Here is a 21227-nt window from a genome sequence, read left to right as displayed (position 1 = left end):
GCACTGTAGTATTCCTGGGTGCAGTCTGGGATCAGTCTGGGGCGACTGCGTGCACTGTAGGATCCCTGGGGTCAGTCTGGGATCAGTCTGGGTTGATTGCGTGCACTGTTGGATCCATGGGTGCAGTCTAGCTTCAGTCTGTCGTGACTGGGTGCACTTCAGGATCCCTGGGTGCAGTCTGGGATCAGACTGTGATGACTGGGTACACTGTAGGTTTCCTGCGTGCAGTCTGGGATCAGTCTGGGGTGACTGCCTGCTCTGTAGTATCCCTGGGTGCAGTCAGAGATCAGTCAGGGGTGACTGCGTGCAGTTTACGATCCCTGGGTGCAGTCTGGGATCAGTCTGGGGTAACTGCGTGCACTGTTGTATCCCTGGGTGCAGTCTGGGATCAGTCTGGGGTGACTTCGAGAACTGTAGGATTGCAGGGTGCAGTCTGGGATCAGTTTCGGGTGAATGGGTGCACTGTCGGATCCGTGGGTGCAGTCTGGGATCAGTCTGTGGTGACTGCGTGCACTGTTGTTTACCTTGATGCAGTCTGGGTCAGTCTGGGGTGACTGCATGCACTGTCGGATTCCTGGGTGCAGTCTGGTGTGACTGGGTGCACTGTTGGATCCACGGGTGCAGTCTGGGATTAGTCTGGGGTGACTGCATGCACTGTCGGATTCCTGGTTGCAGTCTGGGACCAGACTGCACCCAGGACCAGACTGCGGTGACTGCATGCACTGTCGAGTCACTGGGTGCAGTCTGGGATCAGTCTGGGGTGACTGCATGCACTGTAGGATTCCTGGGTGCAGTCTGGGATCAGTCTCGGGTGACTGCGTGCACTGTTGGATTGCTGGGTGAAGTCTAGGATCAGTCTGCGGTGAATGGGTGCACTGCAGGATCCCTGGTTGCAGTCTGGGATCAGTCTGGCGTCACTTCGTGCACTTTAGAATCCCTGGGTGCAGTCTGGGATCAGTCTGGGTTGACTGCGTGCACTGCAGGATTCCTGGATGCAGTCTGGGGTGTCTGCGTGCAATGTAGGATCACTGGGTGCAGTCTGGGATCCGTCTGGGGTGACTGCGTGCACTTTCGGATTCCTGGGTACAGTCTGGGATCAGTCTGGAGTGACTGGGTGCATGTAGGTTTACTGGTTGCACTCTGGGATCAGTCTGGGGTGACTGCGTTCACTGTAGGATCCATGGGTGCAGTCTGGGATTAGTCTGGGGTGACTGCGTGCACTGTAGGATCCCTGGGTGCAGTCTGGGATCAGTCTGGGGTGACTGCTTGCAATGTTGGATTCCTGGGTGCAGTCTGGGATCAATCTGGGGAAACTGCGTGCACTGTAGATTTCCTGGTTGCAGTCTGGGATCAGTCGGGGTAACTGGGTGCACTCTGGGATCCCTGGGTGCAGTCTGTGACAGGTCAGGGGTGACTGCGTGCACTGTGGGATCCGTGGGTGCAGTCTGGGATCAGTCTGGAGTGACTGGATGCAGTGTAGGATCACTGGGTGCAGTCTGGGATCAGTCTGGGGTGACTGCGTGCACTGTAGGATTCCTGGGTGCAGTCTGGGGTGTCTGGGTGCATCCTGGGATCCTTGGGTGCAGACTGGTATCAATCTGGGGTGACTGGGTGCAGTGTATGATCCTTGTGTGCAGTCTGGGATCAGTCTGTGGTGACTGTGTGCACTGTCGGATCCATGCCTGCAGTCTGGGATCAGTCTGGGGTGAATGCGTGCACTGTAGGATCCCTGGGTGCAGTCAGGGATCAGTCTGGGTTGACTGGGTGCACTGTCGGATCCCTGGGTGCTGTCTTGCATCAGTCTGGCGTGACTGCGTGCAGTGTAGCATCCCAGGGTGCATTCTGGGATCAGTCTGGGATGACTGGGTGCACTGTGGTATCCATGGGTGCAGTCTGGGATCAGTCTGGGTGACTGCATGCACTTTACGATCCCTGGGTGCAGTCTGGGATCAGTCTGGTGTGACTGCATGCACTGTAGGATTCCTGGGTGCAGTCTGGGATCTGTCTGGGTTGACTGCGTGCACTGTAGGAACCCTGGGTGCAGTCTGGGGTCATTCTTGGGTGACTGCGTGCACTGTCGGATTCCTGGGTGCAGTCTGGGATCAGTCTGGTGTGACTGCGTGCACTGCGTCATCCCTGGGTGCAGTCTGGGATCAGTCTGGGGTGACTGCATGCACTGTAGGATCCCTGGGTGCAGTCTGGGATCAGTCTGGGGTGACTGGGTGCACTGTATGATTCCTGGGTGCGGTCTGGGATCAGTCTGGGGTGACTGCGTGCACTATTGGATTCCTGGGTGCAGTCTGGGGTGACTGCATGCACTGTAGAATTCCTGGGTGCAGTCTGGGATCAGTCTGGTGTGAATGCATGCACTGTGGGATTCCTGGGTGCAGTCTCGGCTCAGTCTGGGGTGACTGCATGCACTGTGGGATTCCTGGGTGCAGTCTGGGATCAGTCTGGGGTGACTGCATGCACTGTATAATTCCTGGGTGCAGTCTGGGATCAGTCTGGGGTGACTGCATGCACTGTAGGATTCCTGGGTGCAGTCTCGGATCAGTCTGGGGTGACTGCATGCACTGTAGGATTCCTGGGTGCAGTCTCTGATCAGTCTGGGGTGACTGCGTGCACTGTAGGATTCCTGGGTGCAGTCTGGGATCACTCTGGGATGACTGCGTTCACTGTGGGATTCCTGGGTGCAGTCTCGGATCAGTCTGGGGTGACTGCGTGCACTGTGTGATTCCTGGGTGCAGTCTGGGATCAGTCTGGGGTGACTGCGTGCACTGTGTGATTCCTGGGTGCAGTCTGGGATCAGTCTGGGGTGACTGCATGCACTGTGGGATTACTGGGTGCAGTCTCGGATCAGTCTGGGGTGACTGCATGCACTGTATAATTCCTGGGTGCAGTCTGGGATCAGTCTGGTGTGACTGCGTGCACTGTGGGATTCCTGGGTGCAGTCTCGGATCAGTCTGGGGTGACTGCGTGCACTCTAGGATTCCTGGGTGCTGTCTCGGAGCAGTCTGGCGTGACTGCGTGCACTGTGGGATTCCTGGGTGCAGTCTGGGATCAGTCTGGGGTGACTGCGTGCACTGTGGGATTCCTGGGTGCAGTCTCGGAGCAGTCTGGGGTGACTGCGTGCACTGTGTGATTCCTGGGTGCAGTCTGGGATCAGTCTGGGGTGACTGCGTGCATTGTGGGATTCCTGGGTGCAGTCTGGGATCAGTCTGGGGTGACTGCGTGCATTGTGGGATTCCTTGGTGCAGTCTGGGATCAGTCTGGGGTGACTGCGTGCACTGTAGGATTCCTTGGTGCAGTCTCGGAGCAGTCTGGGGTGACTGCGTGCACTGTGGGATCACTGGGGACACTCTGCGCATTTTTTTTGCCATTTTTCCAAGATGGTAGCCGTACTTGCTGCCATTTTGTCTAAGATGCCGATGTGCTGGTCGTGTGTCAATACACACATATCTATATATTCATATTATGAGTACAAGTTGTTGTTGCTATCGTTGTTGTTGTTGTGGTGCCCATTGTCTGCCTGAGAAGGGACCGGCCGCGGCCCCCACTGCAGGGGATGGACCAATGCCTCACCTGGAGGCGACCAATTGAAGCATTCCCCAGAGGGGACCAACCGAGGTCTCCTGCTCAGGCTGCAACCAAACAGGGCCCACGTGAGTTCGGTCTGTTCACTGCCCTGGGGTTTAATTTCCTCTCTGGGCCCTGGTTTTGGGGCCTCGGTTTAACATGTTCCTGTTCGATTGTGACCCATGTCGAGAAGTGAATGATGCCTAATATTGCTCGCTGAACTGTCTTCGATCTCCCAGCTCAGATTGGATGAGTTCACCTCACCGACCATTAATTCGGATCCCCACAAACTGCTGAGTGAATGGATTAACACTTTCTGACCAAATCTTCAAAGAAGGCAGAGGGAAAATCATGCACAACAGCGATTTATTGACTTGGAATTCATAATTATCATGATTTAAACTTTGAGTATACCAATAATAATACATATAAACAGTTGCAGACAGGGCCATCTGAGAATTTAAAAAGATAATTAATAGGCAGATACTTAAAACAATGAATAACCGATTGTAAAAGTAGCTGAGAGTATCACCGTAATTCAGCATGAGCTGGATCACTGATTATCACATTATAGTTCAGATCAGTGTCTGACACGACTGCAGATTGGTGAGACTTATTTAGGATTCAGTATTTAGATATCTGACAATTTACCCCACAAGATCGCCAGCCTAAGGAATCGAGGAGAGAATAAATTCATCCCGCGCGTGAGAGCAAAACGGGCGATAGTGAATTGGCAGCTCGTTTTCTACTCTGACTGATTTTATTTTCAATTGACTGTTGCTTTTAACGATGAGATGGACCCCTCTGCCCATTTTAGTGGACGGAACAGATCCAGCAACACGAACACAAGAAGACATGGGGAGCCCCTGGTGTTCCGATGAACATTGATCCAACATTGACCGAGTGTCCCACTGCAGCCCAGACTGAGCCCCACCCTGGGCCCTTCCTGTCTGTACATTGACCCAGTGTCCCACTGCAGCCGAGAATGAGCCCCATCCTGGGCCCTTCCTGTCTGTACATTGACCCAGTGTCCCACTGCAGCCCAGACTGAGCCCCACCCTGGGCCCTTCCTGTCTGTGCATTGACCAAGTGTCCCACTACAGCCCAGAATGAGCCCCAACCTGGGCCCTTCCTGTCTGTACATTGACCCAGTGTCCCACTGCAGCCCAGACTGAGCCCCACCCTGGGCCCTTCCTGTCTGTACATTGACCCAGTGTCCCACTGCAGCCCAAACTGAGCCCCATCCTGGGCCCTTCATCTCTGTACATTGACCCAGTGTCCCATTGCAGTCCAGACTGAGCCCCACCCTGGGCCCTTCCTCTCTGTACATTGACCCAGTGTCCCACTGCTGCCCAGACTGAGCCCCACCCTGGGCCCTTCCTCTCTGCACATTGACCCAGTGTCCCACTGCAGCCCAGACTGAGCCCCACCCTGGGCCCTTCCTGTCTGTACATTGACACAGTGTCCCACTGCAGCCCAGACTGAGCCCCACCCTGGGCTCTTCCTTTCTGTACATTGACCCAGTGCCCCACTGCAGCCCAGACTGAGCCCCACCTTGGGCCCGTCCTGTCTGTACATTGACCCAGTGTCCCACTGCAGCCCAGACTGAGGCCCACCCTGGGCCCTTCCTCTCTGTACATTGACCCAGTGCCCCACTCCAGCCCAGACTGAGCCCCACCCTGGACCCTTCCTGTCTGTACATTGACCCAGTGTCCCACTGCAGCCCAGACTGAGCCCCACCCTGGGCCCTTCCTGTCTGTACATTGACCCAGTGTCCCACTGCAGCCCAGAGTGAGCCCCACCCTGGCCCCTTCCTGTCTGTACATTGACCCAGTGTCCCACTGCAGCCCAGACTGAGCCCCACCCTGGGCATTTCCTGTTTGTACATTGACCCAGTGTCCCACTGCAGCCCAGACTGAGCCCCACCCTGGGCCCTTCCTGTCTGTCCATTGACCCAGTGTCCCACTGCAGCCCAGACTGAGCCCCACCCTGGGCCCTTCCTGTCTGTACATTGACCCAGTGTCCCACTGCAGCCCAGACTGAGCCCCACCCTTGGCCCTTCCTGTCTGTACATTGACCCAGTGTCCCACTGCAGCCCAGACTGAGCCCCACCCTGGGCCCTTCCTGTTTGTATATTGACCCAGTGTCCCACTGCAGCCCAGACTGAGCCCCACTCTGGGCCCTTCCTGTCTGTACATTGACCCAGTGTCCCACTGCAGCCCAGACTGAGCCCCACCCTGGGCCCTTCCTGTCTGTACATTGACCCAGTGTCCCACTGCAGCCCAGACTGAGCCCCACCCTGGGCCCTTCCTGTCTGTACATTGACCCAGTGTCCCACTGCAGCCCAGACTGAGCCCCACCCTGGGCCCTTCCTGTCTGTACATTGACCCAGTGTCCCACTGCAGCCCAGACTGAGCCCCACCCTGGGCCCTTCCTGTCTGTACATTGACCCAGTGTCCCACTGCAGCCCAGACTGAGCCCCCCCCTGGGCCCTTCCTGTCTGTACATTGACCCAGTGCCCCATTGGGGACCATCCAGCCCCGGATATCCGGCAGAATCAGCGCTGTGGGACCGGGTGACTGAGTCTCGTGACCCTGTCGCTGGGCCTCTGACGTCACAATGGGAGACGGCGCTCGCTCAGCTCGAGCTGGAAACTGTTGAAGGGCCGTTCGGATTTGAACCTGGAGCGCGACCGGTTAAAGGGGAGGGACAGAGAATCGGCCAAAAATGTTCACGTAATGAGACCGGCAATGGTTATAAATTGAAATGATCATATCATGAGACCAGGAATGGTTATAAATTGAAATGTTCATATAATGAGACCAGGAATGGTTATAAATTGAAATGATCATATAATGAGACCAGGAATGGTTATAAATTGAAATGTTCATATAATGAGACCAGGAATGGTTATGAATTGAAATGTTCATATAATGAGACCAGGAATGGTTATAAATTGAAATGTTCATATAATGAGACCAGGAATGGTTATAAATTGAAATGTTCATATAATGAGACCAGTAATGGTTATAAATTGAAATGTTCATATAATGAGACCAGGAATGGTTATGAATTGAAATGTTCATATAATGAGACCAGGAATGGTTATAAATTGAAATGTTCATATAATGAGACCAGGAATGGTTATAAATTGAAATGTTCAAATAATTAGACCAGTAATGGTTATAAATTGACATGTTCATATAATGAGACCAGGAATGGTTATCAATTGAAATGTTCATATAATGAGACCAGGAATGGTTATAAATTGAAATGTTCATATAATGAGACCAGGAATGGTAATGAATTGAAGTGTTCATATAATGAGACCAGGAATGGTTATAAATTGAAATGTTCATATAATGAGACCGGGCATGGTTATAAATTGAAATGTTCATATAATGAGACCAGGAATGGTTATAAATTGAAGTGTTCATATAATGAGACTGGGAATGGTTATCAATTGAAATGTTCATATAATGAGACCAGGAATGGTTATAAATTGAAATGTTCATATAATGAGACCGGGAATGGTTATAAATTGAAGTGTTCATATAATGAGACCAGGAATGGTTATAAATTGAAATGTTCATATAATGAGACCAGGAATGGTTATAAATTGAAATGTTCATAAAATGAGACCAGGAATGGTTATAAATTGAAATGTTCATATAATGAGACCAGGAATGGTTATAAATTGAAATGTTCATATCATGAGACCAGGAATGGTTATGAATTGAAATGTTCATATAATGAGACCAGGAATGGTTATAAATTGAAATGTTCATATAATGAGACCAGGAATGGTTATAAATTGAAATGTTCATATAATGAGACCAGGAATGGTTATAAATTGAAATGTTCATATAATGAGACCAGGAATGGTTATAAATTGAAATGTTAATATAATGAAACCGGGAATGGTTATAAATTGAAGTGTTCATATAATGAGACCAGGAATGGTTATAAATTGAAATGTTCATATCATGAGACCGGGAATGGTTATAAATTGAAATGTTCATATAATGAGACCGGGAATGGTTATAAATTGAAATGTTCATATAATGAGACCAGGAATGGTTATAAATTGTAATGTTCATATAATGAGACCAGGAATGGTTATAAATTGAAGTGTTCATATGATGAGACCAGGAATGGTTCGAAATTGAAATGTTCATATAATGAGACCGGGAATGGTTATAAATTGAAATGTTCATATAATGAGACCAGGAATGGTTATAAATTGAAATGTTCATATAATGAGACCAGGAATGGTTATAAATTGAAGTGTTCATATGATGAGACCAGGAATGGTTCGAAATTGAAATGTTCATATAATGAGACCGGGAATGGTTATAAATTGAAATGTTCATATAATGAGACCAGGAATGGTTCGAAATTGAAATGTTCATATAATGAGACCGGGAATGGTTATAAATTGAAATGTTAATATCATGAGACCAGGAATGGTTATAAATTGAAATGTTCCACACTTCGTCCGGGTCTGGATTCCCGCAGTGACTCCAGGTGTCTCCTTCCGTTTGAACTGAACTGATTCTCCCTCAACCTGAAACAGATTAAAGATTAAACAGGAAATAAACAGATTGAACAACAGTGTAAATAACAGGGAGACTGGGGTTAATATTTCAATAATAATTACAGACAAATATTACCCATAAAAGGGCCTGAATCCCAGTGATATTTTATTTATTACATTAAACATTAACACAAACACTCACCCGATCCGCTCCAGACTCCTGCGGGTCAGTATGAGGGAGCGGAGAGCGGGGACAGATCGGTCTGTGAAGGAGTTTAATCCCAGGGACAGACCCGTCAGTGACCGGTTTGTCCTGAGAGCGGAGACAAGATCTTCGGTGCAAGAATCTGTGAGACCGACATCATCCAGACTGAGGATCAGAGAGACAGAAATCACAGGAATCAGGGTAAATCCCCAGTGTTTATTAATAACACTATTACTGATACTAATAATAATGTACAGTGTTTATTAATAACACGATTACTGATACTAATAATAATGTACAGTGTTTATTTATAACACTATTACTGATACTAATAATACTGTACAGTGTTTAATAATAAAACTTTTACTGATACTAATAATGTACACTGTTTTTTAATAACACGTATTGATGCTAATAATAATGTACAGTGTTCATTGAGAACACTATTACTGATATCAATTATAATGTATATTAATAACACTATTATTGATCATATTAATAATGTCGATTATTAGTAGCACTATTAGTGATACTGATATGTATGTACAGAGGTCATTAATAACACTATTTCTGATACTAATAATAATGTACACTGTTTAATAACACTATTACTGATACTAATAATTATATAAACTGTTTATTAATAACACTATGACTGATATTAATATTAATGTACGGTGTTTATTAATAACACTATAACTGATACTAATAATAATGTCGATTATTAGTGGCATTATTACTGATCCTAATAATAATGTACAGTGTTTATTAATTACACTGTTATGGATACTATCAATAACGTAGTTTATTAGTAGCACTATTACTGATACTGATAATAATGAACAGAATTTATTAATAACACCATTACTGATACTAATAATGATATGCAATGCTTATTAATAACACTCTTACTGATACTAATAATAAAGTACACTGTTTAATAACACTATTACTGATGCTAATAACAATATACAATGTTTATTAATAACACTATTACTGATATTAATTATAATGTACAGTGTTAGTCATCCAGTTATTACAAACACAATCTCAAACAGTCTGATACTTACTGCAGTTTCTGTATTTTACACTTTGGGTTCTTCAGAGCAGCAAACAATAGTTTCACTCCTGAATCTCCCAGTTCATTAATACCCAGGTTCAGATCCGTCAGTGACCGCTTTGTACTGAGAGCGGAGGAGAGATCCTTGGTGCAAGAATCTCTCAGACCGATATCCCATTTGCTGGGGATCAGAGACAGCGAAATAACAGGAATCAATGTAAATCCCCAATGTTTATTAAGAACACTATTGCTGATACTAATAATAATGTACAGTGTTTATTAATAACACTATTACTGACACTTTTATCCCCATCACCCTGAAAACTAATCCTCTTCAAGTACATGTCCAATTACCTTTTGCAAGTTCCTTTAAGCAAGTGCGTTCCAGATCTTCAAAAATATCTCTGTGAAAGGATTTCTCCTCATTTCCCCTCGAGTTCGTTTGAAATTATTTTAAATCTATGCTCTCTGGTCACTGACCAAGTTGCCAAAGGAAACAGTTTCTCTCTATTTGCTCTGTCAACACCCCTCATAATTTTGAACACCTCTATTCGATCTCCCCGTAACCTTCTCTGGTCTAAAGAGAACAATCCCAGCTTCTCCAATCTCTCCACACAACTGAAGTCCCTCACCCCTGGTATAATTCTGGTAAATCTCCTGTGCACCCTTTTCAAGGCCTTGACATCTTTCCTAAAGTGTGATACCCAGAATTGAAAACAATACTCCAGCTGGGGCCTAACCAGTGATTTGTAAAGGTTTAGCTTGGCTTCCTTGTTTTTGTATTCAATGTCCCTATTTATTAAACCAATTATCCCAGGCGCTTTCTTCACCGCATTACCAACTTGCCCTGTCACCTTCAAAGATTTGTGAATATGCGCCCCCAGGTCCCTCTGTTCTTCCTCCTCCCTCAAAATACCATTTAGATTATCCTGTCTCTCCATGTTGTTCCACCCAAAGTGCATCACTTCACACTTATCCGTGTAAAATTGCATCTGCCTTGTGTGTGCCCATTTCAACAATCTATCTATGTCCTCCTGAAGTCTGCTTCTGATGTGTAACACGCTCGAGGGGTTGAATGACCTCGTCTTATTTAAAATCATTTCCTCGAGGGGCTGAATTGCCTCCTCCTGTTCCAACGTAACAGGCTCCAGGGGCAGAATGGCCTCCTCCTGGTTCTGTGCAACAGGTTCGAGGGGAGGAATTGCCTCCAACTGTTACTATGTAACTGGCACGTGGGGCTGACTGGCCTCCTCCTGTTCCTGTGTAACAGACTCCATGGGCTGAATGGCCTCCTCTTGTTCCTATGTCACAGACTCCAGGGGCTGAATGGCCTCCTCCTGTTCCTGTATAACAGACTCCAGGGGCTGAATGACCTCCTCCTGTTCCTATGTAACAGACTCCAGGGCCTGAATGGCCTCCTCCTGTTCCTGTGTAACAGACTCCATGGCCTGAATGGCCTGCTCCTGTTCCTGTGTAACAGACTCCAGGGGCTGAATGGCCTCCTCCTGTTCCTATGTCACAGACTCCAGGGGCTGAATGGCCTGCTCCTGTTCCTGTGTAACAGACTCCAGGGGCTGAATGGCCTCCTCCTGTTCCGATGTAACAGACTCCAGGGGCTGAATGACCTCCTCCTGTTCCTGTGTAACAGACTCCAGGGGATAAATGGCCTCCTCCTGTTCCTGTGTAACAGACTCCAGGGGATGAATGGCCTCCTCCTGTTCCCGTGTAACAGACTCCAGGGGATAAATGGCCTCCTCCTGTTCCTATGTAACAGACTCCAGGGGATGAATGGCCTCCTCCTGTTCCTGTGTAACAGACTCCAGGGGATGAATGGCCTCCTCCTGTTCCTATGTAACAGACTCCAGGGGATGAATGGCCTCCTCCTGTTCCTATGCAACAGACTCCAGGGGATGAATGGCCTCCTCCTGTTCCTGTGTAACAGACTCCAGGGGATGAATGGCCTCCTCCTGTTCCTATGTAACAGACTCCAGGGGATGAATGGCCTCCTCCTGTTCCTATGCAACAGACTCCAGGGGATGAATGGCCTCCTCCTGTTCCTGTGTAACAGACTCCAGGGGCTGAATGGCCTCCTCCTGTTCCTATGTCACAGACTCCAGGGGATGAATGGCCTCCTCCTGTTCCTGTGTAACAGACTCCAGGGGATAAATGGCCTCCTCCTGTTCCTATGTAACAGACTCCAGGGGATGAATGGCCTCCTCCTGTTCCTGTGTAACAGTCTCCAGGGGATGAATGGCCTGCTCCTGTTCCTATGTAACAGACTCCAGGGGCTGAATGGCCTCCTCCTGTTCCTGTGTAACAGACTCCAGGGGATGAATGGCCTCCTCCTGTTCCTGTGTAACAGACTCCAGGGGCTGAATGGCCTCCTCCTGTTCCCGTGTAACAGACTCCAGAGGATGAATGGCCTCCTCCTGTTCCTATGTCACAGACTCCAGGGGCTGAATGGCCTCCTCCTGTTTCTATGTCACAGACTCCAGAGGATGAATGGCCTCCTCCTGTTCCTGTGTAACAGACTCCAGGGGATGAATGGCCTCCTCCTGTTCCAATGTAACAGACTCCAGAGGATGAATGGCCTCCTCCTGTTCCTAAGTAACAGACTCCAGGGGATGAATGGTGTGATTCTGTTCTTGAGTTAAAGGTTCAAGAGACTGAATGGTCCCCTGCTGTTACAGTGTAACAGGCTCGACGCACTGAATGGCCTTTTTCTGTTTCTGTGTTGCAGGCCCGATGGTCTTAATGGCCTCCTCCTGTTTCTACAAAACATATTACAGTCGCTGAATTGCCTTCTCCTCTTCCTGTATAACAGGCTCGAGGGGCTCAAAGGCCTCTTCCTGTTCTGTGTCAACGGCTCGAGGGGCTGAATGGCCTCCTCCTACTCCTCTGTAACAGACTCGAGGGGCTGAATGGCCTCCTCCTGTTCCTGTGTAACAGGTTTGAGGGGCTGAACGGCCTCCTCCTGTTCCTGTGTAACAGGTTTGAGCAGCTGAATGGCGACTCCTGTTCCTGTGTAACAGGCTCTAGGGGTTGAACGGCCTCCTCCTGATCCTGTGTAACAGGTTTGAGCGGCTGAATGGCCTCCTCCTGTTCCTGTGTAACAGGCTCGAGGGGTTGACCGGCCTCCTCCTGTTCCTGTGTAACAGGTTTGACGGGCTGAATGGCTACTCGTGTTCCTGTGTAATGTGCTTGAGGGGCTGAATGGTCTCCTGCTGTTACTGCGTAACAGGTTCGAGAGGCTGAACGGCCTCCTCGTGTTCCTATGTAAACAACCTCCTTGTTTTTATACTCTATGCCTCTATAATTTTAAACCGGTTTCTCAACCAGTCCTGCAAACTTCACAGATTTGTGTGCATACACCCCCAGGTCTCTCTGTTCCTGCACCCCCTTTAGAATTGTACCATTTAGTTGACATTGCCTCTCCTCATTCTTCCTGCCAAGATGTATCACTTCTCTGCGTTAAATTTCATGTTCCATGTGTCCGCCCATTTCATCAGCCTGTCTATGTCCTCTTGAAGTCGATTACTATCCTCCTCACTGTTTACTATACTTGCAAGCTTTGTGTGATCTGCAAATTTTGAAATTATTCCCCATTATAATTTCTCCCGTCTCAGCCTCTAAGGGACCAACGTTTACCTTCGCTAATCTCTTCCTTTTTCAATTCTTGTAGAAGCTCTTACAATCTGTTTTTATATTTCTTGCAAGTTTACTCCCGCATCGTATATAAGAGCAAGGGCATAGAATATAAGAGCAAGGAGGTTATGATGGAGCTGTATAAAACACTGGTTAGGCCACAGCTGGAGTACTGTGTGCAGTTCTGGTCGCCACACTACAGGAAGGATGTGATCGCTTTGGAGAGGGTGCAGAGGTGATTCACCAGGATGTTACCAGGGCTGGAGCGCTTCAGCTATGAAGAGAGACTGGGAAGATTGGGTTTGTTTTCCTTGGAGCAGAGGAGGCTGAGGGGGGACATGATTGAGGTGTACAAAATTATGAGGGGCACAGATAGGATGGATACTAAGGAGCTTTTTCCCTTCGTTGAGGGTTCTATAACAAGGGGACATGGATTCAAGGTAAAAGGCGGGAGGTTTAGAGGGGATTTGAGAAAGAACTTTTTCACCCAGAGGGTGGTTGGAGTCTGGAACTCACTGTCTGAAAGGGTTGTGGAGGCAGGAACCCTCACAACATTCAAGAAGCATTTGGATGAGCACTTGAAATGCCATCGCACACAAGGCGACGGACCAAATGCTGGAATATGGGATGAGAGTAGACAGGGCTGATGGCCGGCGCGGACACGATGGGCCGAAGGGCCTCTATCCGTGCTGTATAACTCTATGACTCTATGAATCTATTCAATTTTCTCCCTCTTTATCAATTTCTTCGTCATCCTTTGCTGATTTCTAAAACTCTCCCAATCCTCAGGCTAACTACTCTTTTTGGCAACATTATATGTCTCTTCTTTAAACTGAACTTCTCTAGTTAGCCAAGGTTGAATATTTTTCCCATCTAGTTGTTATTCCTCAAGGGAATGTATATTCATTGGCAATTATGAATTATTTCTTGAAATGCTGGCCATTGATTATCGACTGTCATATCTTTTAATCTAATTTCCCAATCTACCTTAGCCAACTCGCCCCTCGTAACAAAGTAATTGGCTTTGTTTAAATTTGAGACCCTGGTTTCGGATTGAACTACATCACTGACAAACTCAATATGAAATCCTATCATGTTATGATCACTGTGTCCCAGAGGATCCTTAACTCTGAGATTACTAATTAACCCTGACATTACACAATATTAGATCTAAAATAACCTATTCCCTAGTCGGTTCCTCGACATATTGTTCTAAAGAACTATCTCGAATGTATTCCATGAAATCGTCCTCCAAACTACTTTTGACAATTTGGTTTGCCCATTCTATATGAAGATTAAATTGCCTCACGATTACTGCATTGCCTTTGTTACATTCCCCTCGAATTTCCTGATTTAAACTCTGTCAAATCCTACAACTACTGTTAGGAGCACTATAAACTACTCCCACAGCACGGGTATGATGCAGAGTAAATCTCTCTCTACACCATCCCATCAAGGCAGGTACAGTACGTGTGAGATACAGAATAAAGCTCCCTCTGCACTGTCCCATCAAACACTCCCAGGGCAGGTACAGTGCGTGAGAGATACAGAATAAAGTTTCCTCTGTACTGTCCCATCAAATACTCCCAGCGCAGGAGCAACGTGGGTTAGATACAGCGAAAAGCTCCCAATACAACTGTCCCATCAAACACTCCAAGGGCAGATACAACACGGGTTAGATACAGACCAAAGCTCCCTCTACATTTTCCCATCAAACACACCCAGGGCAGATACAGCATGGGTTAGATACAGAGTAATGCTCCCTCTACATTGTCCCATCAAACACTTCCTGGGCAGGTGCATAAGAACATAAGTAATAGGGGCAGGAGTAGGTCATGCGGTCCCTCGAGCCTGTTCCCCATTCAATAAGATCAGGGCTGAACTTCTACCTCCGCTCCACTTTCCCGCCCGATCCCCATATCCCTTGATTCCCTCAGTGGCCAAAAATCTATCTATCTCAGCCTTGAATATGTTCGATGACTGAGCATTTCAATTAACCAGTAAACACTATTATTACACGATATTAGATCGAAAATAACCAGTTCTCTTGTCGGTTCCTCGACAAATTGTTCGAGAAAACTGTCTCGAATGTATTCCATGAACTCGTCCTCCAAACTACTTTTGCCAATTTGGTTTGCCCAGTCTATATAAAGATTAAAGCCCCCCCACGATTATTGCATTACCCTTATTGCATGCTCCTCTAATTTCCTGATTTATACTCTATCCAACACTATAACAACTGTTAAGGGCACGATAAACTGTTCCCACAACATGGGTTAGATGCAGAGTAAAGCTCCCTCGACACTGTCCTGTCAAACACTCCCAGGGCAGTTACAGCACGGGTTAGATACAGAGTAAAGCTCCCTCTACACTGTCCTGTCAAACACTCCCAGGGCAGTTACAGCACGGGTTAGATACAGAGTAAAGCTCCCTCCACACTGTCCTGTCAAACACACCCAGGGCAGTTACCGCACGGGTTCGATACAGACTGAAGCTCGTATATGAAATACAGAAAGTTGGCATGCAAGCAAAGCAAGCAATTAGGAAGGCAAATGCAATGTTGGCCTTTATTGCAAGACGGTTGGAATACAAAACTAAAGAAGTATTTCTGCAGTTGTCCAGGGCTTTGGTGAGAACTCACCTGGAGTACTGTGCACAGTTTTGGTCCCCTTATCTAAGGGAGGGTGTACTTGCCTTGGAGGCAGTGCAACGAAGGTTAATAAATCAGTTCCTGGGATGAGAGGGTTGTCCATTCAAAACAGAGATCGATAGATTTCTAGATATTAAAGGCAACAACGGATTTGGAGATAATGCAGGAAAATGGCATTGAGGTGGAAGATCAGTGGAATTCAGTTGAATGGTGGAGCAGGCTCGGGGTGCCGGATGGCCTACTCCTGCTCCTATGTCTTATGTTCTCATGTCCTATGAGGAGTGATTGAGTAGAATGGGCCTATACTCTCTGGAGTTTAGAAGAATGAGAGGTGATCTCATTGAAACATACAAGATTCTGAGGGGGCTTGACAGGGTAAATGTTGAGAGGCTGTTTCCCCCTGGCTGGATAGTCTAGAACAAGGGGGCATAGTCTCAGGATACGGGGTCGGCAATTTAGGGCTGAGATGAGGAGGAATTTCTTCACTCAGACGGTCGAGAATATTTGGAATTCTCTACCTCATTGGGCTGTGGATGCTGAGTCATTGACTATATTCAAGGCTGAGTTCGATAGATTTTTGCACTCGAGGGGAATCAAGGGAAATGGGGATTGGGCGGGTAAGTGGAGTTGAGATTGAAGATCAGCCATGATCATATTGAATGGCGGAGCAGGCTTGAGGGCCTACTGCTGCTGCAATTTCTTATGTACTTATGAGCAGAAGCCGGCCATTAATCCCCTCGAGCCTTTGACATCGGAACAGGAGGAGGTCATTCAACTCTCGAACTTGTTACACAGGAAAAGAAGGCCATTCAGCCCTTGGAGCCTATTACACAGGTACAGGAGGATGCCATTAGCCCATCGAAGCTGTTACGCAGGAACAGAAAGCCAATAAGCCACTCAAGCCTGTTATAATTTAACAGGCGCCATTCAGCCCCTCGTGGCTGTTACACAGGAACAGGAGGAGGCCATTCAGCCCCTCGTCGCTGTTACACAGGAACAGGAGGAGGCCATTCAGCCCCTCGTGGCTGTTACACAGGAACAGGAGGAGGCCATTCAGCCTCTCGAGCCTGTTACACAGGAAAAGGAGGAGGCCATTGAGCCCCTCAAGGCTGTTACAAAGGAACAGGAGGAGGCCATTCAGCCCCTTGAGTCCGTTATACAGGAACTGAATGCCATTCAGCCCCTCAAGCTTATTACACTGGAAAAGGACGAGGCCATTCAGCCCCTTGAGCCTGTTATGTAGGATCAGGAGGAGGCCATTGAGCCCCTCAAGGCTGTTACACAGGAACTGGAGGATGCCATTTAGACCCTCAACGCTAATACTTAGGGACAGTTGGAGACCATTTAGCCCCTAGTGCGTGTTACACTGCAACAAGAGGAGGCCACTCAACCCCTCAAGGCAGTTATACAGGAACAGGAGGAGTCCATTCAGCCCCTAGGGCATGTTACACAGGAGCAGGACGAGGCCATTCAGCGCCTCGAACCTGTTATGTAGCCTCAGGAGGAGGCCATTCAGCCCCTCGTGCCTGTTTTGTAGGAACAGGAGGAGGCCATTCAGCCCCTCAAGCCTGTTACATAGGAAAAGGAGGAGGCCATTCAACCCCTCTCGGCTGGTACATAGGAACAAGAGGAGGCCGTTCAGCCCCACGAGCCTGTTACACAGGAATTGGTGGAGGTAATTCAGATCTTAGGACCTGTTACATAGGAACAGGAGGGGGCCATTCAGCCCTCGAGTCTGTCACGTAGGTACAGGAGGAGGCTATTCAGCCCAGAAGGCCTGTTACACAGGAAGAGGAGGAGGCCGATCAGCCCCTCGAGCTTGTTACAAAGGAACAGGAGGAGGCCATTCAGCCCCTCAAGGCTGTTTCACAGGAACAGGATGAGGCCAATTAGCCCTTCAAGCCTGAAAGATCGGAACAGGAGGAGGCCATACAGCCCGTCAAGCCTGTTATACAGGAACTGAAGGCCATTCAGCCCGTCGAGCCTATTACACTGGAAACGGACGAGGCCCATTCAGCCTCTCGAGGCTGTTAAGTAGAAACAGGAGGAGGCCATTCAGCCCCTCAAGGCGGTTACGCAGGAAGAGTCGGCCAATCAGCCCATGAAACCTTTTACATTGGAACAGGAGGAGGCCATTCAGCACCTCAAGCCTGTTACACAGGAACAGGAGGAGGGCATTCAGCCACTCGAGCCTGTTACACAGGAACTGGAGGAGGCCATTCAGCCGCATATGCCTGTCACATAGGAACAGGTGGAGTCTATTCAGCCCCCAGGGCCTGTTGCACATAAACAGGAGGAGGCCATTCAGCCGCTGGAGCATGTAACACAGGAGCAGGATGAGGGCAATCAGCCCCTCAAACCTGTTACACAGGAACAGGAGGAGGCCATTCAGCCCCTCGAGTCCGTTATACAGGAACTGAAGGCCATTCAGCCCCTCAAGCATATGACACTGGAAAAGGACGAGGCCATTCAGCCCCTTGAGCCTGTTATGTAGGATCAGGAGGAGGCCATTGAGCCCCTCAAGGCTGTTACACAGGAACTGGAGGAGGCCATTCAGCCCCTCAACGCTAATACTTAGGAACAGTTGGAGACCATTCAGCCCCTAGTGCGTGTTACACTGCAACAAGAGGAGGCCACTCAATCCCTCAAGGCAGTTATACAGGAGCAGGACGAGGCCATTCAGCCCCTGGAGCCTGTAACACACGAGCAGGATGAGGGCAATCAGCCCCTCAAACCTGTTAGATAGGAACAGGAGGCGGCCATTCAGCCCCTCGCGTCTGTTATACGGGAACTTACGGCCTTTCGGACCCTATTACACCGGCAAAGAATGAGGCCATTCAGACCCTTGATCCTGCTATGTAGGATTAGGAGGAGGGCTTTCAGCCCCTCGAGCCTGTTACACAGGAACAGGAGGAGGTCATTCAGTCCCTCGAGCCAGTCAGATAGGAACTTGAGGAGGCCTTTCAGCCCCTAGGGCCTGTTACACAGAAGCAGGATGAGTCCAATCAGCCCCTTAAGCCTGTTAGATCGGAACAGGGAGAGGCCATTCAGCCCCTCGAGCCTGTTATACAGGAAATTAAGGCCATTCAGCCCCTCGAGCCTATCATGTAGGATCAGGAGGCGGCCGTTGAGCCCCTCAAGGCTTTATCACAGGTTCCGGAGGAGACCATTCTGCCTCTCCAGGCTGTTACACAGGAACATGAGGCCAATCAGTCCCTCAAGCCTATTACATAGGAACAGGAGGAGGCCATTCAACCCCTCAAGGCTGTTACACAGGAGGAGGAGGGGCCATTCAACCTCTCAAAACTGTTGCATGGGAATAGGAAGAGACAATTCAGCCCCTTAAGCCTGTTACATAGGAAGAGGTGGAGGCCATTCAGCCCCTGGGGTCTGTTATGTAGGATCAGGAGGAGGTCATTGAGCCCGTCAAAGCTTTTACACAGGAACAGGAGGAGGCCATTCAGCCCCTCGAGCCTGTTACACTGGAAGAGGAGGAGGCCACCCAACCCCACAAAACTGTTACATTGGAATAGGAGGAGGCCATTCAACCCCTCAAGGCTGTTACACAGGAACAGGTGAAGAGCATTCAGCCCATAGGGTCTGTTACACATGAACAGGAGGAGGCCATTCAGCCCATCAAGGCTGTTTCACAGGAACAGGAGAAGGCCATCCAGCCCCTCAAGACTTCTTCATAGGAACAGGAGGAGGCCATTCAGCCCCTCGAGCCTGTTATACAGGAACTTAAGGCCATTCTGCCCCTCGAGCATATTGCACTTCAAAAGGACAAGGCCATTCAGCCGCACGAGCCCATCACGTAGGATCAGGAGGAGGACATTGAGCCCCTCAAGGCTTTAACACAGTTACTGGAGGAGGCCATTCTGCCTCTCAAGGCTGTTACACAGGAACAGGAGGCCAATCAGTCCCTCAAGCCTGCGACATAGGAAAAGGGGGAGGCCATTCGGCCCCTTAAGGCTGTTACAAATGAACAGGAGGAGGCCATTCATCCCCTCAAGGCTGTTTCACAGGAACAGGAGGAGGCCATTCATCCCCTTCAGGCTGTTAAACAGGAACTGGAGGAGGCCATTCAGCCCATCAAGGCTTTTTCATAGGATCAGCACGAAACCATTCAGCCAGTCGAGCCTGTTACACAGGAACTGGAGGAGGCCATTCAACCCCTCGACCCTGTCACATAGGAGCAGGAGGAGGCCATTCAGCCCCTCGAACCTGTCACGTAGGAACAGGAGGAGGCCATTTAGCCCCTCAAGCCTGTTAGATCGGAATAGGAGGAGGCCATTCAGCCCCTCGAGCCTATTACACTGGAGAACTGCGAGGCCCATTCAACCTCTCGAGCCTGTTATGTAGGATCTGGAGGAGTCCATTTAGCCCCTCCAGCCTGTCGCATAAGAAAAGGGGGAGGCCATTCAGCACCTTGGGCCTGTTACACTGGAGCAGAATGAGCCCAATCAGCCACTCAGCTTGTTCGCTCGCAACAGGAGGCCATTCAGCCCCTCGAGTTTGTTATACCGGAACCGAAGGCCATTCAGCCCCTCGAGCCAAATGCACTGGAAAGTCGAGTCCATTCAGCCCCTTGAGCCGGTTAAGTCGGAACAGGAGGAGGCCATTCAGCCCCTCAAGCCTGTTATACAGGAACAGGAGAAGGCCTTTCAGCACCGCAACACTTTTACACGGGAACAGGAGGAGGCCACAGTGGCTCAGTGAGGCCAGTGACCCCTCAATGCTCCACAGAGATCTCACAGCGACCCACTGATCCCACAATGTCCCAGTGATCGCACAATGTCCCAGTGATCGTACAGTTTCTCAGTGATCCCACAGTATCCCACAGTGACCCAGTGATACCATTGTGCTTCAGTGATCCCATGGTGTCCCAGTGATCCCGTTGTGTCCCACAGTGATTCCTCAAAAACACAGTCATCTCACGGTGACCCAATGATCTCACGGTGAACCTGCAGTGATCCCAGTAATCCCACAGTGTCCCACAGTGATCCCACAATGACCCAGTGACACCACAGTGACCCAATGATCCCACAATGACCCAGTGACACCACAGTGACCCAATGATCCCACAGTGACCCAGTGATCACAGTGACCAAGTGATCCCTCAATGGCCCACAGAGATCGCACAGTGACCACATTGTGCTCCCAGTGATCCCACAGTAACCCAGACACAACTCACGTGAGCCCCATTGGGTACAGCCTGTGGTGAAGGCCTCGGTCCGTCCCCTCTGGAGAGAAAGCTTCTTCTCCAAGGATTCCTCTTCCTCCCAAAATTTCTCTTTCCACATCTTCATGTTACGGCATTTCCACAAAAATAATCCACTAGAGAGAGAGAAATAAGGAATTGATTAAAAACAAAGCAAGAGATGAAAAAAGCACAGCAAGAGCCCAGAGCTCCCTCACACTCACACTCACTCACATTCATTCCGTTACACAGGCAATCTCTCAGAAAACACCATTGATAAAATCCCCAGTTGCAAACCTGAGATTCTAAAGAGAAGAGAGGAAAGTTGGGAGAGAGAGAGAGAGAGAGAGAGAC

At 48.8% G+C, this 21227-nt stretch overlaps 1 protein-coding gene across 1 annotated transcript; it reads right to left on the bottom strand.

The window, feature by feature from the left end:
* Nucleotides 1-7973: 7973 nt before the first annotated feature.
* Nucleotides 7974-21004, bottom strand: LOC137314566 (NACHT, LRR and PYD domains-containing protein 3-like). The gene is made up of 4 exons (XM_067979884.1): nucleotides 20868-21004; nucleotides 9389-9559; nucleotides 8316-8483; nucleotides 7974-8143 (listed from the first exon to the last, which is right to left on the bottom strand). The coding sequence occupies exons 1-4, from the start codon at nucleotides 20876-20878 to the stop codon at nucleotides 8047-8049; spliced, it is 447 nt and encodes a 148-aa protein (XP_067835985.1). The 5' UTR covers nucleotides 20879-21004; the 3' UTR covers nucleotides 7974-8046.
* Nucleotides 21005-21227: the final 223 nt, after the last annotated feature.

This window comes from Heptranchias perlo, unplaced genomic scaffold, assembly GCF_035084215.1.
Source record: "Heptranchias perlo isolate sHepPer1 unplaced genomic scaffold, sHepPer1.hap1 HAP1_SCAFFOLD_52, whole genome shotgun sequence".
In the NCBI taxonomy this organism is placed as follows: domain Eukaryota; kingdom Metazoa; phylum Chordata; class Chondrichthyes; order Hexanchiformes; family Hexanchidae; genus Heptranchias; species Heptranchias perlo.
Note: the sequence above shows the minus strand (reverse complement) of the source record. Positions and strands in the feature narration are given on the sequence as shown.

Bases quoted from the DNA above. Each gene is read 5' to 3' on its own strand.
- LOC137314566 (XM_067979884.1), bottom strand. The intron at 8,484-9,388 runs GTAAGTATCAGA...TCTGATCCTCAG, and splicing joins TGTAAAATACAGAAACTGCA to TCTGGATGATGTCGGTCTCA. The intron at 8,144-8,315 runs GTGAGTGTTTGT...AATCTGTTTCAG, and splicing joins AGGAGTCTGGAGCGGATCGG to GTTGAGGGAGAATCAGTTCA.